Here is a 17,285-nt window from a genome sequence, read left to right on the forward strand (position 1 = left end):
TGGGGGAAAATCCCATTTCAAAGTCAATTATCAGTGACTTCTGGATCATTTGCTATTTGTTTTCCAGGTCTATAAAAATGGTATCAGAATCCTAATGCTGGATGATGTGACCATTTCAGCAGTTTCGAATGTAGCTGAAGTTAAAAAAAGAAATGTACCACTCATTTATTTGGTAAGTTGTCCCAGAACTGCAGATCAGGTAAAATAAATCCAATTTGTTAGTGTTAGTTTGCTACTTAAGGGAAAGAAATCTAACTTACAGAAAAGCCCCACCTCCCCTCCACATTTAGAAATCTATCTAAAGACTGTCTTTAATGCCCACTATATAAACAACATTAAATATTCTAAGTTAGAAAATAGTGTTAATGGTTTATTGGTAAAAATCCAAACTCTAGACTTTATGGAACTAGTAGTTTGGTGGGTATATTAACATTCCATCTTAATCTTTGCTAATATTACAAAGAAAGAGGAAACACTAGAAATATCTATAAAAATAAAATACCTTAAAACCAACATCTAAGCAAAATATAAAAGTTGCACACAAATTGCCAATAAATATAAACATCACAATAGAAAAATTAATATAAAAAATAAACTCATAATTGCTATTAAGACATTATAAAAAATGAAAAAGTTTAATGTGCATGTATATTTGCAAACAGACACAGTACACTCCAAACAATATAAATTTACTATCATTATTACATAATGCAGCATACAAGGTTACTGAGGTGTGGTGTTTTTTGTTTGTTTTTAGTCTATTTTTTTCTGGAGGAATGCTCACCAAATTCATAAGCAAGAACTGGTTAGGTGATCATTTACAGCTGTTCACTGCTTCCGAGTCCTGGGGAAAACTGCTTTCTGGTAGATTACTAAATTTCTAAGAAGTATGAATGGTCCTGCTATTATCCTTCCTTTTGCTTATTTCCTCCACAGCCCAATTTCGCATGTTCTATTTCTAATTAACTGATCATACCCTTTTAGATACACTGTCATCATTTTTCATAGTCCCCCCATGCTAGAACACAGTGGGAATCATTTAAAATATTTTTTGGTGCCTAAAAAAGAAAATTTCCCCATAGGTAGAGACATAATCAGTTTACTTTTTCTCTTAAACCAATTTCCATGATGACTTGGCTCTCCCTTTATAAGCAGTTTTCTTTAATAAAGATTAATTAGAAAATGTTACCAACAGATATTTAAATACTTACAAAAGGGTCAATCTATATTAAAAAAAAAAAAAAAGGAAAGGTAGCCTATGACTTATCATTCCTGGCAAGTTACCTTTCCCTTTGGGCACTCACTTGCTACTATATCCATACTCTTGTTAAAAAGTTAAGCAGATTTGCTGTTTTTTGTGCCTTATAGATTACAGTCAACATAGCTGAGAACTGAAAGGGTCAATTCTGTTAAAAATTTTGTTTTCAAACTTACAAAATACATTTGGTGAGCATTTACCTAGATACTTTACTGAATAAAAGCTTTACCTGGTTCCCTTGGACTGGATTCAGGACAACGAATAACATTATTTATATGAAACTGTCTCACTCTTGGAGTTCTAAAATAATTCATCTTTTAAATTTTTAGTCTCATGCTATTTGAAAAATAAAAATCTACAGCACCATCTTCTGAAAAGGCACTTTCTAAGAACCGCCTTACTTTAAAAAATGATTTAAAAATTTAATTCAGCGCCTACCCTGAAGAACATTTTTGCTTAATACTGAGACCCTAACATAGATACATTAGATTTTGGTTACCTCAGACATTGATTTCAAAAAGGAAGGGAGACCAATGGCTGGATAGATGATTTGACAGGATCTTAGTTTTGTCACATTGCTTGTTACTTGATACTTCAACAGGGTTTCTCATTGGTAAATCTCAACGCTCCATATTAAATTTATTATTGTTCTATCTTTAACTAAAATTAGAATCTTTAACTTCTATACTTTAAGAGCAAAAGATTCTTGAGGTTTAATCAACAATGTAAAAATCTAGAGTACTTTGATGGGTAAAGAAAAATAAAATTCAACTAGCAGTAGACAATATTAGCACAAGCCTTGACCATTATCTCTTGGTTAAGAAAAATTATTTTGACCAACATGGAAAATTATAAACTAAAATGTACCGTTTTTAAAAGCAGGAAAAAGTAATAAGTGTTTTTTCCCTTTGAGATATGCATATATATATATGAGAGAGAGAGACAAAGAGAGGAGAGTGATTTTTTCCCACATGGGAGTCAGCTTGTTTCACTAATCACAGTATCATTTCTAATACTGCCACTGATAAAGAATGTTCTTAGTACAAGCAGGAATTTTTTTAAAAAACAATTTTTTGGAGAAAATTCTCACTTTCACATTTTTGTACTGATTTTACATGTCTATTCTTGGCTTATTTTTTGATTCCTCTAGGATCACAAAAGTGCTTTACATGATCAAATGGGAGGGAAATAGGAAAATACAACATATATTAGAGCCAGGGTTCTACTGCTACTCAGGAAGCCCTCACTTGAGATAAAAGCCTCCCATTATTATTACTGAAGCTTTAAGACATCCATGAATTCTCAAAAAGAGTGAAAAGGATTAACTCCATATAGATAAAAAATGCCAAAATAAAGATGCCAAGCCAATGATGTCTTTTTACAGTTTAAGTGAATAAAGGGTAATTTAAGTAGCAGGTTACTGTTAGGGGCAACTTGTCTTTAAAAGTATTCAATAGGAGAACATCTAAGAGGATGAGTTAAGCAAATATTTAACTCAGGTTTAATGATACTGAATAAAAATTATACAGAGCTGACAGTTAAGCTTCTTGGAAAAACATTACCATCAAGTTTGAAATAGCAAGACTACAAAATATTGTAGCTGAATCCAAGTGGCTAGCTTCATGGATTTCATGAAAATCACTACCCTTGGCAAATTCCTGTTAGCCTCTGAAAAAACTCACCAAATTCCTTGAATAATGGTCTCTAATTCCTGGTTTATAATCCATCTAATTATTTCAGATCTATTACTGGCACTCTGAGTGTTCAGTTTTTCTTTAAACACTGAGATCCTCTGCCAGCCGTTTCTATTGAATGGCAACTCAGATTTTATTTCCCTAGACATTCCTTAAGTCTGTCATGACTAAGCCTGTCATACTAAAATCCACTAGAGAATATACAAGTAAACATTAGGCAGTGGTGGGTCATCAGAGAATCTAGTTTGGAATACTAGTATAGGTCTTTAGAAGGCTAGGAGTCCCTATGTCAGAAGGTAGAGATGAATCTTTATCAAGTGCCTTCCGAAATACCCAGTACATTCCTACTAGAATCCCTTCTAGACTCTCTTCTAGGAAGAGAAATAAATTAATGGTTACAAACAGGAAGATTTCCATAGACAATATTTTTTCTGAGAAACTTGTTAAACGGTAAATATTAAGAAAAAATAGAGGGCATCTGTACTTCTGTGAAAATATGCCAAAAACCACTACTGAGGAGGTTGAGGTACCTTTTTTCAAAACTGCTAAAGTCAAAATCCACATTTCTAAAACAAAAGAGTATTCTGATATTAAATTGAAACTAAAATGGCAGCACCCATTGTTACCTTGATATTTCACGTTCTTAATCTTATTTAGGGAAAAAAAGGGGGTCTAACACTAGCCTTGAATCCTGCTCATCTCCTTATTGTTTAGTGCAGTAACTGTCAGAGTCTAGTGAATTAAATAAATATAGCAGCTACAGTATTATAAATGTATGGTCCTCAATGCCAGTAACTTGATACTCTAAGATAATAACATGTATCCGCACTTTACACAGACACATTTGCCATCCAGAATACACATTAAAACTCCCAACTCTTTACAGAAAGGTCACTATTGTGTTTCATGACCATTAAATTCAAAACAACCTTTTTTTTAAAAAAAATAAAAAAGATCGGAATTCGACACCAGAAGTATAGTAATAATTAAAACAAATTTCAAAAAGTATTTGCCACTTAGACTTCTATGTTAAAATTCTAAGCACAAGATTTCTTGTAATTAGGTTTGATATACCAATTTATTAGTAAGCAAAACAGAAATACACTATACATACTCTTTCAAGTATGCTGAAACCTCAAACTTAACCTTAAACTAGCACTGTTGAAAGTCTAAGAAAGAAACCCCCCAAAAGAATTCACTTCAAAGGTAAAGCTTTATATTAAAAAACCCTCTGTATTTCCTTCCAAATTGGCTTCACTATAGCACATGTGAAACTAAGTAACTGAAAATTAGGTAAAACAGTAAATAGGGAAAGGGTATCTACAGTGCTTCCCTGGGCCCTAAAGTTTCCCACATGAAACTGCAACTCTCACCGTTAAAGGAAGATGTTTTGCTCATACTGAGCAAGCATAGAGCAATCAAGTTTCTACCATCTAGGATATACGACTTTCTTCTCTTGCCGATGTTCCTGACTATATTCAGTGAAATTTCAGTGTTAAAAAACAACCAACCAACCAGAACCATGCTTACTAGGAATCTTTTTTAGGGGCAGGGTTGGGAGAAAAAATGTATATACTGTACAAATATTATCTCATGTGAAGAGCTTTGAAACAGTGTTGTAAATTGCATTTCAGACACTTCAATATAATAAACGTACAAAATACAGTACTTTCCTAGTTTTCTGGCAGAGGACAAAAGATTTCATACCTATTGGAGGACATGGGCTCAGATTTTAGGCTCAAAATACAGTAAATTGGCAATAAGAGTGGATTATAGGTAAGAGAGAAAGTAAAGAGCTAATCCATTCATTTTCATGTGCAGATGGAATACTGAAAGGTTAAGAACAATGCCCACTGGAAACAATCTGTAACATCTATACTCTGAACCAGTGCAAAAACCAAAAAATTAAAATGCAATTTTCATGAGTTACAAAGTGCAAAGCTCCCCTGAATCCAATGTTACTGATGAACTCGGCCTTGACAGCTTTATAGTACTTTTTAATATCTTAACGTGAAGTCAGTAAAACAAAAGTTTTGCAAAACTTTTTTCCACATTTCAGTGATTTAACTCATTTAAAATTATCAAAGTCCTAACTTCCTTTGTCACCATAACCCTAATTTTAAAAGGAAAGTTACGATGATGATGTTAGCAAAAATGTTTTTAAAATATCATTTTAATTTTCCTGATTCATTTTAGTAAATGAAAATGGGCATCTAACCAGTATGATTCTTCAATAAACATGATCTATTTTCAAAGAATTTAAATATCTTCTAAATCTTAAGCTATTCACTGTCCTGCTTAAATCAAAATTCAACTTTATTTCTAATATTTAAGGTCAGACTCATTTAGGAAATTTAACTTCCTTCATTTTCATTATGATTTTTAAAAGACATGCTTTAAACTTGAAAATTACAAAACTTTCCTTCTGAAATTAAGGCTGTATTACTTTGCCCTTTTAAAATTATGGAGGTGCCTGTTTCTCCCACTTTCTGTGGTAAAGATGTCAGACACAGCTTTCCTTTAAAACTGCTTATTGCACTAAAAGATAGCAAAAAGAAGTTGTCAGTTCTTAAAATAAACATGATTATATTTCTATAAAAGATGTGGCCAATATGGTTCTATAATTATTAAAGCACTATTCTAATAAATATAAAAGAAAAGGAAGCTATACTTTAAAACACATACATATATGTTTATATATACACACACATATATATAAAAATATATATATATGAAAATCACATTAAGGTATGAGAGGCAGCAAGTAAACTAGCAAACAAAAAATTTTAAAAACCTCAACAACCCCCGCCCCTCCATCCAATTTCAGAGGCCACAACCCTACAGACTTCCAATCATTTAAAATATTTACCCTTTATAAAAGCTTTAAGGGATTTCCATGTATAACCCATAGAAACAGAAGGCTTTAGAATACATATCACTTATAGAGAGAAAGAGTTACAACTTCTGACAAGGTTTTATATTTATAGCAGCTTTAACAAACTCACTAAAGAAAAAGAATAGTTTAGGTTGCTACTGCTTATGTACACATTGCACAAATGGCAAATGTAAGTTCAGAGCAGGAGGGGGCAGACACACACTCTCACAAAAACAAATATATATATATAAAATAATTCTGTTTCTTAAGAAAGCACTATCAAGAGTTGAGGATTCAGAATTGTGTATGAGACAAGAGACAGGAGTAGGGTGTGCAAAATAAAAATTAAAATCTAGTTTGCCATGCTTCATATTCAAAGGAACCAGATACAGGAACATCTGAATGTCACTGGTAGCATTAGGAAAAAAAATGTAGGTGGTGAAGGCAAGGCAGGTCGAGAAAGAAAGAAAAGTCGTGATGGGGGAATAAGAGGGAAAGAAAGTTCCCCAATGGAATGAACTATAAAATATATACATAGACACATATATATCTATTATCAATGTAGATCCAGATATATATGCATATGAAGTATGCATGTATATATTTAAAATATACATAGATACCTTTTACAAGAATACATGAATGCACGTTATTTTTTTTGCACACATAATTGTGAACAATCACTTTGATTATTCATGTAGGTGTGTGTTTTTTTTTAAAACCATCATTTTCTTTTTCTTTATTTTTTTTGCAAAGATAGTTGTGCTGCCAAGCAACTTGAGGTAAAGGCATTAAAAGGGTTAGACTACAAGAAAGTGAAAACAAAACAACTGCGATACTTCCTACAGGAGACCGCACAAAAAAGCAGTTGGCTGGTTTCATATTGCATAATGGTGCTGTGTTCCTTGATGAAGTAAACAATCTTCCTTGCATCAACATAAAGATCAGACCCTGGCCCCCAAACAGTGTTGGTTTCTGTATGGTTGGAGGCATCACCACTCAACTGACTCCACTGGAAACATACGTTGTATGTCGATTCATCTTTCGGTTCTTCCTCTCAGAGAACATTCTTGGACTTTTTAAGCAAAGTACATTGTGCGTAAGGTATCTTGGTGAATCTGTACAGCCTTGGCAAGAGCTTGTGGATCTCGCCCATTGCTCTGTCCTGAAACGTGGCTTCCTTCAGCACTGTAAGACAAGTGGCAATGAACACAAAAACAAACCCTATGCTGATGTAGTAATTCTGAAAAACATTATTTGTTGTAGAAAATTTCAAAAATATTAAAGAAAACAGAGGCTAGTATAATGAACTTCCACATGACTATCACCTAGCTTCAATAATTATTAACTCAAGGCCAATTTTGTTTTACTTTTCTCACCTCCCCAGGATTATTTAGAAGCAAATTCCAGACATTCTATCATTTTGTCTGTATATGTCACTTTTATTATCAATAATCTCTCCTTTGAATTAATTTTGTAAAGCAACTAAATCACTATATCATTCTATTACTAATAAGCCTAGCCTGCACATTTTAATGGGAACCCTTATCTGGGGGCAGTCAGTTCTGACTATCATTGTTTTTCATATGGATCACTGACTCCTCTAATAGCTTGTGGAACTTTAATACTAAATGGCTGTGCTTTATGGCAAAGAGAGAGGCACATACATGGAAACAAAGAAATTTCCCAAGAAAATTCTAACATGCAGACCATGTTCAGATTTGGGTGAGAATCTGTATCTGTTTAGCTTTTATATTACCTGTCATGTTCTTTGTCCACGAGATGATATCTGGCTCTAAATGCCACCAGGTGAGCGTAATACGCTGGTGCAGGTATAGAAACAGATCGTGTACAGCGCACATAAGTGTGGCAGAGCTGGTAAGTTAGCAGCTGAAGTTCATCTGCAGTAAAGCAGTTATCATCCCATAAAACATGATAGTGTGAAGGACGGCTGGTACCCTACAGAGAAAGCAATGGCATAGTCTATTGATTTCTAAACTTTTAAATAAATATTCAGCACAGACTAAGTTATATTAAAAACCAGCTTTGTACATTAGTAAAACATATTCTAATTTAATAATCAATTAAAGAACACTTAGTTGATTCTGAGTATATATCCAAAAGAAGTGAAAGCAGAGATTGGAACAGATATCTGCACACCCATGTTCAAAGCAGCACTATTCGCAATAGCCAAAGGTGGAAACAACCAAGTATCCATTGACGGGTGAAGGAAGAAACAAAATATGGTGTGTGTGTGTGTGTATATATATATATATATATATATATATATAATGAAATATTATTCAGTCTTTAAAAAGGAAGAAAATTCTGACACATATTACAACACAGATGAACTTTGATGACATTATGCTAAATGAAATAAAACAGTAACAAAAAGACAAATATTGTATGATTGTCTTATATAAGGTACCTGGAATAGTCAAATTCATAGAAAGTGGATGGTGGTCACCAGGGGCCAGGGGAAGGGAGGGAAAGGAGTGTATGTAATGCGTAAAGAGTGTCAGGGAAGATGAGTTCCAGAGATAGATGGTGGTATGGCTGCACAACATGAATGTACTTAATGTGACAGAAGTGTACACCTAAAAACGGTTAAAATGGTGAATTGTATGTTACATATATTTTACCATAATAAAAAAATCCAGCACATTTAGTTGAGCTCTTCTGTACTATGTTATTATGGATTCAAAGAAAAAGTCAAAGGTTTCCCGTTTTTTGGAGAATATAATTTAGTAGAGGAGGAGAGGAGACAGAGCATCTACAATTATAAAGCAACTAATAAAGGGCTATAGTAGTACTGGCACTTAGTCCTTTATGAGAATACCAAAGGAAGTAATTGTGGGGGTAAGCCTGGGGGTACACAAGGGAGGAATGAGCGGGACTTGGCCTTTTTTTGGGCAAGTAAGGGTGAGGAGACACTAGAGAATGAACAGCCTTAACAAAAGGACAGGAGACATAACATTTCATGGCGTATCTGGGGAATAGTTAATAGACTAGTATGAACAGAGTATGGTGCATGAGGGGAAAAAGATGAAGTTGAAAAGAAAGTTGCGAATCAGACTGAATCACATGCTTAGGCATTTGGACTTTCACCAGTAGGTGGCAGGGAGGCACTGCACAGTTTTGTTTTATTTTATTTTGTTTTTGAGGAAGATTAGCCCTGAGCTAATATCCGCTACCAATCCTCCTCTTTTTGCTGAGGAAGACTGGCCCTGAGCTAACATCTGTGCCCATCTTCCTCTATTTTACATGTGGGACACCTGCCACAGTGTGGTTTGATAAGCTATGCGTAGGTCCATGCCTGGGGTCTGAACTGGCGAACCCTGGGATGCCGAAGCACAGCGCGCGAGCTTAACGGCTACACCACAGGGCCAGCCCCCTGCACAGTTTTTTTAACAGGAGATTTTTTAGTTGTGATGAGACTGGGGTTTTATAAAAGTAACAACAGCAATAATACTGAGGATGGATTAGACACCTGAAGAGACTGAAAGCAAGAGGAGCGGTTAGGAGGCTGTTGCATTAGTTCTGGTGCAAGACGATAAAAGTATGAACTAAGGAAATGCCAGTGGCAAAGGAGAAAGATTAGCTCATACTTTAATAAATATTTGTTTGAGTATCATCTGTCAGACTGTGCAAGATTTGGGGGATAAAATTCAAATTATTACTAAATCCTACCTCCCCCAAGTTATTTGTTTATAATGCATATATAATATATTGTACATCCACACATTCAATATTTACTGAACACTCACCATATGCCATGTCCTGTATCTGGTATTGGGCACACAGTAACGAATAAGACACATGCTCCAGTAATGAGACAGATAATACATACATAAAACCATCATAAATTAGGCTATCAAGAGAATTAAAATGTAGGATAGCATGGAAGACTATGTCTGTGCCTTCTTTAGATTGGGTTGTCAGGGAGGGTCTATCTTTCTGATGAGGAGACATGGAAGTGAGCTCTGAATGATAAGGAGGGCTTGTCAGATCAGAGGGAAGAGCATTTCAGGCACAGGGAAGAGAGGGGGCAAAAGTCCTAACTATACGCAATTCATTCAGTGTTCTATCATCACCATGTTAGTTCCAAACACCATCATCTTTTGCCTCGACTATGTTAACAGATTCCTAATTGATGTCCCCAATACCGTTCTTAATCCCCAGTAATCTGTACTTCAATAAGAGTGAATTTAAACTCCCCTCAACACACACCTAATTATGTTAGTGTCCAGTTTAAATCCTTTTAATGGCTTTCCAATGCACTTAACACTAAAATCCAAGTCCTTATCTTCGCCCAACAAGGCCTACATGATCCAGCCCGGGCTACCTTTTTAACCTCCTCTTTTTGAAGACTAGCCCGGAGCTAACTACTGCCAATCCTCCTCTTTTTGCTGAGGAAGACTGGCCCTGGAAGACCATGCCCATCTTCCTCTACTTTATACGTGGGACGCCTACCACAGCATGGCTTTTGCCAAGCAGTGCCATGTCCGCACCTGGGATCTGAACCCGCGAAGCCTGGGCTGCCGAGAAGCAGAGCGTGTGAACTTAACCGCTGGGCCACCGGGCCGGCCCCTTAACCTACTCTTACGCTGCAGTAGCAGTCTCTATTTGATTCCTCAATGGATAAAAATTTTTCCACCAAAAGGGCTTGTACACGTGCCTCTGGCAGGAATTCTCTTCCCCATTCTTGGCTTGGTTAACTCCTACTCAATTCCTTAAGATCTCACCTTAAATATCATTTCTCAGGGAAGCTTTTTGTGATCTCTCAATCTAAATCAGGTCCCCACTAAAATCTCTCTTCCTATCTTCACTTTTCCTTTATTGCATTTATCCCAGTTAATAAATATATATGTGAGATTACTTACTTAATATGTCTTCCCCAATAAGCTAAAAGAGAAAGGGATTGGCTTTATTTGCTCACTGTGAATACCTAGTATCAATACCTATCTCCTAAGAGGTACAAAATAAATATCTGTTGATTGAATGAATGAGTAGCCTCTGCCTTTTGGGACCTTATAGACTAGTGGAAGGGGGAGAGAAACAAAAGCCTGGTTACAATGCTGTGTAATAAGTGCAAGAAAGAGGTATGCACAGAGTGCTCTGGCAGTGCAGAGGAGGGTCATTTGCCTTGGGGAAGAATACAAGAAAGGAGTTGGGAGAAGGATCTGGGAGGAATTGATGTCTGGGATGAGTCTTAAAGGATGAGAAAGAATAAGTTAGAGAAGGAATACTTAAGGTAAGGGAGCAGCATGGGCAGGATAGAGTTAGAACTACCTGAAGCTAGTTTAGAATGGCTGCAGCTTTGTGTTTATGTGTGTTTGTGTATGTGAAAGAGAGGAGACGGTCATAGAGAGAGGAGGTGAAAAAGAGAGGGAAGGAGGAGGAGGGAAGAATGGGAGAAAAGAGTGAGAGAGACACACACTGAGGGCGCAGCAGAAGTGAAGGGAGTAGGATAGGACATATTGGGAATTGAGTTATACGCTGTCCTAAGAAGATAAAACTTCATCTTCAATGGATATGGAGCACTAAGTGGATGAATGATAGGGTCGTATCTATGTTTTAGTTAATCTGATGGAGAAGAAACTAAACGAGGGCACTTAAGGATCATTTTGCAATTTTATAGAAAAGTAATAATGAGACTTGGAACTAAGCAGGGAAGGTGAGAATAAGAAAAAGGGATAGGTCTGAGAGTGAGAAGGTAGATTCTATAGGGTTGAGGGATTCATGAAATCAAGGTGGTAGGTGACAAGGTGTGGTCAAAGACAACTTCAGGGTCTAGAAATTAGGAGAAAAATTGTGTGTTTAAAAAGAGATTGCAAGTGAATAAATATTATTTGAATTTAAAATGTTAAAGGGTTCATGGAAGAATAAGAACCAAATCAAGAAAAAAACAGAAGGGGAAAATGACAGGTAAGTGTACACATTGATGAATTTTCACAAAGTGAACATGTCCATGAACCCAGCACCCAAATCAAGAAATTAACTGCAACCGCAAAGCCTCTCTGCGCCCTCTCCTGGTCACTACCCTTTCTACTCTGTTCCTAGTAAACTGACTTCTAACATCATAGATTAGTTTTGCCTGTTTTTGAACTTTATAATAAATAGTATTGTAAGCGTGTACCCTTTGGGTTTAGCTTCTTTGGTTTGACATTGTGTTTGTGAAATTCATAGATATTATTGCATCATTCTCATTGCTGTACAGTGGTCTGTTGTATACATATACACTATTTATCCAATCTACTGATTGTGAGGCGTTTGAATTGTTCATAGTTTTTCACTATTATGACCAGTGCTACTATGAACATTAACATACGATCCTTTGGTGAACACAGATACGCATTTCTGTTGGTTATCTTGCAGTGGAAATCCTGGCTTATAGAGTATGCATATATTTAAATTTAGTAAATAATGCCAGACAGTTTTCAAAGATGTTCATTTTAATTTATACTCCCACGAGCACAGTATAAGAGTTCTAGTTGCTCTATATCCTTACTACTGTTTGTCTTTTTAAAAATTTCAGCCATTCTGATGGGTGTGTTTAGGGTGTTCTTTGAAGAATAGTTTGGTGACAAACGGGAGAAAGACATGAGGCAATGACTTAAAGGAGAACAGCAAGATTTTAGGATGGGGATAACTACGAGCTAAGGGAATAGAATCAGAAGCTTAGAAGAGACTGAAGATATAAGAAAGGATAACCGGTAAACTAAGGGAAACTTAAGGCAGGCAACAGCAAGTGAGACCAATACTACGGGTTGACTCTCCTGTGAGAGAGGAGGGAAGAAAGGAGGCAAGACAGACAATATAATTTCTTAGTGAGGTAAAAGGAAGGGGTCATGTGCTGAGTGTTGGAGCAATACACCAAGGTTAGGGACTGTTGGAAAATGGTAATGAGAGCTATGAAAGAGGAGTCAAAGGATTGTTGAACAACAGTGAAGGATATCTTTGAAATTTTGGTGATTCATATTAGGAAATTATAATTTACGGCACTGCCTACTCTGACTCCTCAACTGGGAGCATTTCTCCATTCAGGAGAATTCCCTTTGGTGGGTCGGGGTGGTCACATGCTCCACCCAGTTAACACATTTCTAAACAGTATGTCGAATGGGATTTATTTTTCTTGCTATCCTGGAATTCCAACTATGGCCCAAAGCAGAGGACTAAGGGTGCTAAGCATCTTACATTCTAAAGAGCTACCAACCTTTGAAGCCAGCCCCCTTCCTTCAAGGGCTCACTGAGAGGAGCCAGTTCAGGACAGGTCTCACCATCAATTCCCTGGCTCTGGCCTCTTGCATCTTATCCCTACTCACTCAATATAGGAACAGGGTGATTGGGGGTTTTGTGAAAATATGGAATTTTAGTTGTGAGGAAACGCACACTCTTCCCCCTTAAAGGGGGACTCCAAGAAAATCAGTTATAAAGATGAGAAACTTCTAGAAAGGGAGACTATCATCTCATTCCCTAACTGGATATTTCCTGAGCTCAGAGTCCATAGGCCCACTCTGCCAACTCCATAGACCCAGAGTGGTGAGAGTTCTTGGAAGCAGTTTTGGGAGCCAAAAGAATGAATGTGAGCGGAGGCACAGGAGCCATGAAGCCATGCAATGGGATACCTAACCTAAAGGAGCTGGAGTCTATACCAATGAAGAGGCCAAAGCAAGACAGTGCTGCCCTTTGAGGGTCCTCAGCTCCACAGCTAAGGCATCAGAAAGAATCAGAATGGACTACTGAAAAGCTTGTGTTACCCCCCCACCACTGAGATGCTGGCAGTCAGTGATACCAGATGAGTTAGAGTCCTAGAAGGAGGAGAGGAAGGAGGCATCTCAGAGGCAACCCATGGTCCCTTCTTCTACTTAAAGCTATTGGGAGTGAAGCTCTAGCCTGCCCCAGGCAGGTGAAGGGTAGAAGGGAGGAGTCAAGTTTTGACTTGACTTGTAAATTTAAGTTTAAAAAATGAATGGAAATTTTACTGCAAAATTAAATGAGGAGGGAAGGAAATGGGGCTAAGCTGTAAACACCAGTAAGACCAATAAAAGTATCAAAAAGTTATGGAATTTGGCCAAAATGTCATTAAAAGATCTATTACTCACTGGTAAAATTAAAAGAAGTATTATGAAAAAATAATCTCTTATACTGATTAGAAGTGATTGGGTTTTTAATTTTAGCTGGTAAAAAACAAGAGTCCTTTTTCTCTTTAAAGATTGGCACCTGAGCTAACAACTGTTGCCAATCTTTTTTTTTCTTCTGCTTTTTCTCTCCAAATCCCCCCAGTACATAGTTGTATATTTCAGTTGTGGGTAAGACTCCTTTCTTTGATCTCAGAGAAGTTTGAAAATTCCAATAAAGCTAAGATGTTTAAAGAACCATCTTTAGTCCCTGTGAAATATTCCTGGTTATTTGCTGACTCGAGCAAAGTTTCAACTCAGTGTCCCAAAGGGAAATTGGTCCCTGAAGTCTCTGGTTAAATACACAGGGGAAAATAATTCCTGTCCTTGAGATTCATAATGACCATCTTCATATGAATGGTATCCAAAAGTTCTAGATTAAAAAAATGTTTAAGCAGCACTTCCAAAATTTATTTGAACAGAAAATCTTTTTTTCTCCTCTGTGATACTTATTAAAAAGTCATACCAGTAGTGTTCCTTGAGATACATGGATGGTAATACTAGGTTAAAATATTTACTCCAATGATAGAGATTTTATCTCTAGAAGGTACTTTTAACTTTTTTTTTGATGAAGATTAGCCCTGAGCTAACTGCTGCAAATCCTCCTCTTTTTTTGCTGAGGAAGACTGGCCCTGAGCTAACATCCATGCCCATCTTCCTCCACTTTATAAGTGGGACGCCTACCACAGCATGGCTTGCCAAGTGGTGCTATGTCCGTACCCGGGATCTGAACCCGTAAATCCCGGGCCGCTGAAGCAGAATGTGTGAACTTAACTGCTGCACCACCGGGCCAGCCCCTACTTTTAACTTTGTTTTGCTAAGTGACTGTTATCACCCACGATGAAAATGTACAACACTGATTTTAAAGAGGAGCAGATACAAGAATACAGATAAGTGAGTGGGACAATAATTTTAAAGCTGCAGAGTGAAACTGGGCTCAGTATATTTGCGACATATAAAGCTTTAAGATACAGCTGTACAGTAAGGTACATCTTCCTGAAATTTCTATTTTAATCTACGGCAAGTAACCTAAAATAGTTTTGGGCTACATTTTCTCAGACACCCCAAGAATGTGGATTCATTTTCTGCTGCTGAAAAGTTTAAGCAGCACTGAATTAAAGCTTATGTTCTACTAGGTATAGTTGACAAATTAACAGAGAGATTTTCTGAAGAGAATGAGACTCTTAAAATTATTTAACTGAAACTTAAAAGCTGTAATTCTACAATTAAACTCTTCCACATGCTGAATATCTGGTAATAAATGTCAAAGTTTTCTATGAAGTATTATTACCAAAAAGAAGCATACATCAAAGGAATAATCAGGTATTTAAAAATTCTTTTGAAGTATTAGGTTAAATTAAGGACCTAGTTTAAGGAGATTCATTCTATCAAACTACTTATATTCTAGTATTTTCATAGAAATAAACCCCTCTAAAGGTAAGACAGGGGAAGAAATTTATTTACTGAAAGTTTCATCTAATTTCACGTGGAAATAATTTGGAGTGCAGAGAAGAGTATTTCTTTCTCTTTTTTCTGAGATTTAAAAAAAATATATGTAAGAACGGAAGTTCCTGAATTACAACATTTCACCCGACGTGTAGGCTTACCTGTATTCCAGCATGGCTACAGAGGTAAAAGTCAAACTCATACGGATGTGTAATATCGGTATCAACTGTTGTTCCAGCTGGGATATTGCCACTTCTTCCGACCTAGATTTGTTTGATCAAAGTTCAAACAACAAGACAAAGGTAAAGACCGGGTCTGAAAGCACTTAAAAAAAAATGTATAAGTATATAAGCTGATCCCATGTTTCATTACTTTCAGCTTAAAATATTACTTAAGCAGGCCTTAAGAGCAGAGCTTATTCTAGTCCTGGTTCCTATTCTTAAATGTTGCTGAAAAAAAGAGCTGATAAAACAACAATGAGTTATTAGTCTCTACTGATGCTTAGCTGGTAGTTAATCCCAGTATGGGTGGAAGACTTAAATAAATTTTTTTTTTTTGGCTGAGGAAGATTTGCCTTGAGCTAACATCTGTGCCAATCTTCTTATATTTTGTATGTGGGTCACCACCTCAGCATGGCATGAGTGGTATAGGTCCATGCCTGGGAACCAAACCAGGGCCACCAAAGCTGAGTGTGCCAAACTTAACTACTAGGCCACAGGGCTGGCCCAAGCATTTTTTTTTGGCTGAGGCAGATTCATCCTAAGCTAACATCCACTGCCAATCTTCTGCTTTCTTGTATGTGAGCTGCCACCATAGCATGGCCACTGACAAATGAGTGATGTTGGTCCATGCCCGAGAACCATTTGTATGGGAAGGGCCAGCCCGGTGGTGTTGGTGTTAAGTTCATGTGCTCCGCTTTGGTGGCCCAGGGTTCGCAGGTTCAGATCCTGGGCACGGATCTAGCACCAGACATCAAACCATGCTGTGGCGGCAACCCACGTACAAAACAGAGGAAGACTGGGACAGTTGTTAGCTCAGGGTGAGTCTTCCTAAAGCAAAAATAGGAAGATTGGCAACAGATGTTAGCTCAGGGCCAACCTTCCTCACACAAAAAACATACCAAAAAACAAAAAACCATTTGTATGGGGAAACCAAAGCTCAGGAATATAAAATAATTTGCCCAATAGTATACAATAAAGGGCAGAAGTGGGAGTCAAACATGGAAATGACTGCAAAGAAAATTTCATACTAGCAGTTTCAACATCTTATAAGGAAACAGACATCATGATTTCCTCTGAGTAGATACGATGTAAAGGAAATGGTTTGACATTCCTGATAATGAAAGGCTCCTAATAAAACATTTTAAAATGCATATGTATACTCACCTCCACCTCCTTATTCCTAACACATTAAAATCATTAACAATAAGCAGAGGTTAACAAGGCTAGCAAATCAGAATCTATTTTACTGACTCAGACATTGTTTCTGCCATGTGAAGGACTGCTATCAGGTGGTGGCTTGAGTTACAGCTGTGTGGACCAATGAACTAGACTTTACTAAGCATAAAACAAAGAAAACAGTTCCTAATCTACTAAATTATGCCTATTCTTAACACATAAATCTCCGAATTAATATAAATATAAAAAGTTTTACTCTATTTAGAGAGGCAGCAGAATGCCTGGGTTCATATCACAGCTCCACCAGTTTCTAGTTATGCGATCTAGAGCACAGTATTTTACCTCAATGTGCCTCTGGTTCCCTCATTTCTAATTATCTCTCATCTGTAATTAGTAGTACTATTTAGAGCAAAGGTGAAAGAGAAGCAAACA

General features: G+C 36.7%; 1 protein-coding gene across 7 annotated transcripts in view; it reads right to left on the reverse strand.

Moving 5' to 3' along the window:
• Window positions 1–6,426: 6,426 nt before the first annotated feature.
• Window positions 6,427–17,285, reverse strand: part of LOC106830534 (argonaute RISC catalytic component 3) — a 104,956-nt gene continuing 94,097 nt past the window's right edge. For all 7 annotated transcript variants that reach the window (XM_070510334.1, XM_070510336.1, XM_070510333.1 and 4 more), the window contains 3 exons: window positions 15,618–15,719; window positions 7,587–7,786; window positions 6,427–7,015 (listed from right to left, as the gene is read on the reverse strand). In XM_070510334.1, coding sequence (XP_070366435.1) covers window positions 6,907–7,015; window positions 7,587–7,786; window positions 15,618–15,719 — 411 coding nt within the window. In that variant the 3' untranslated portion in view covers window positions 6,427–6,906. The remainder of the gene's footprint in view (window positions 7,016–7,586; window positions 7,787–15,617; window positions 15,720–17,285) is intronic.

This window comes from Equus asinus, chromosome 5 (assembly GCF_041296235.1).
Source record: "Equus asinus isolate D_3611 breed Donkey chromosome 5, EquAss-T2T_v2, whole genome shotgun sequence".
NCBI classification, from domain to species: Eukaryota; Metazoa; Chordata; class Mammalia; order Perissodactyla; family Equidae; genus Equus; species Equus asinus.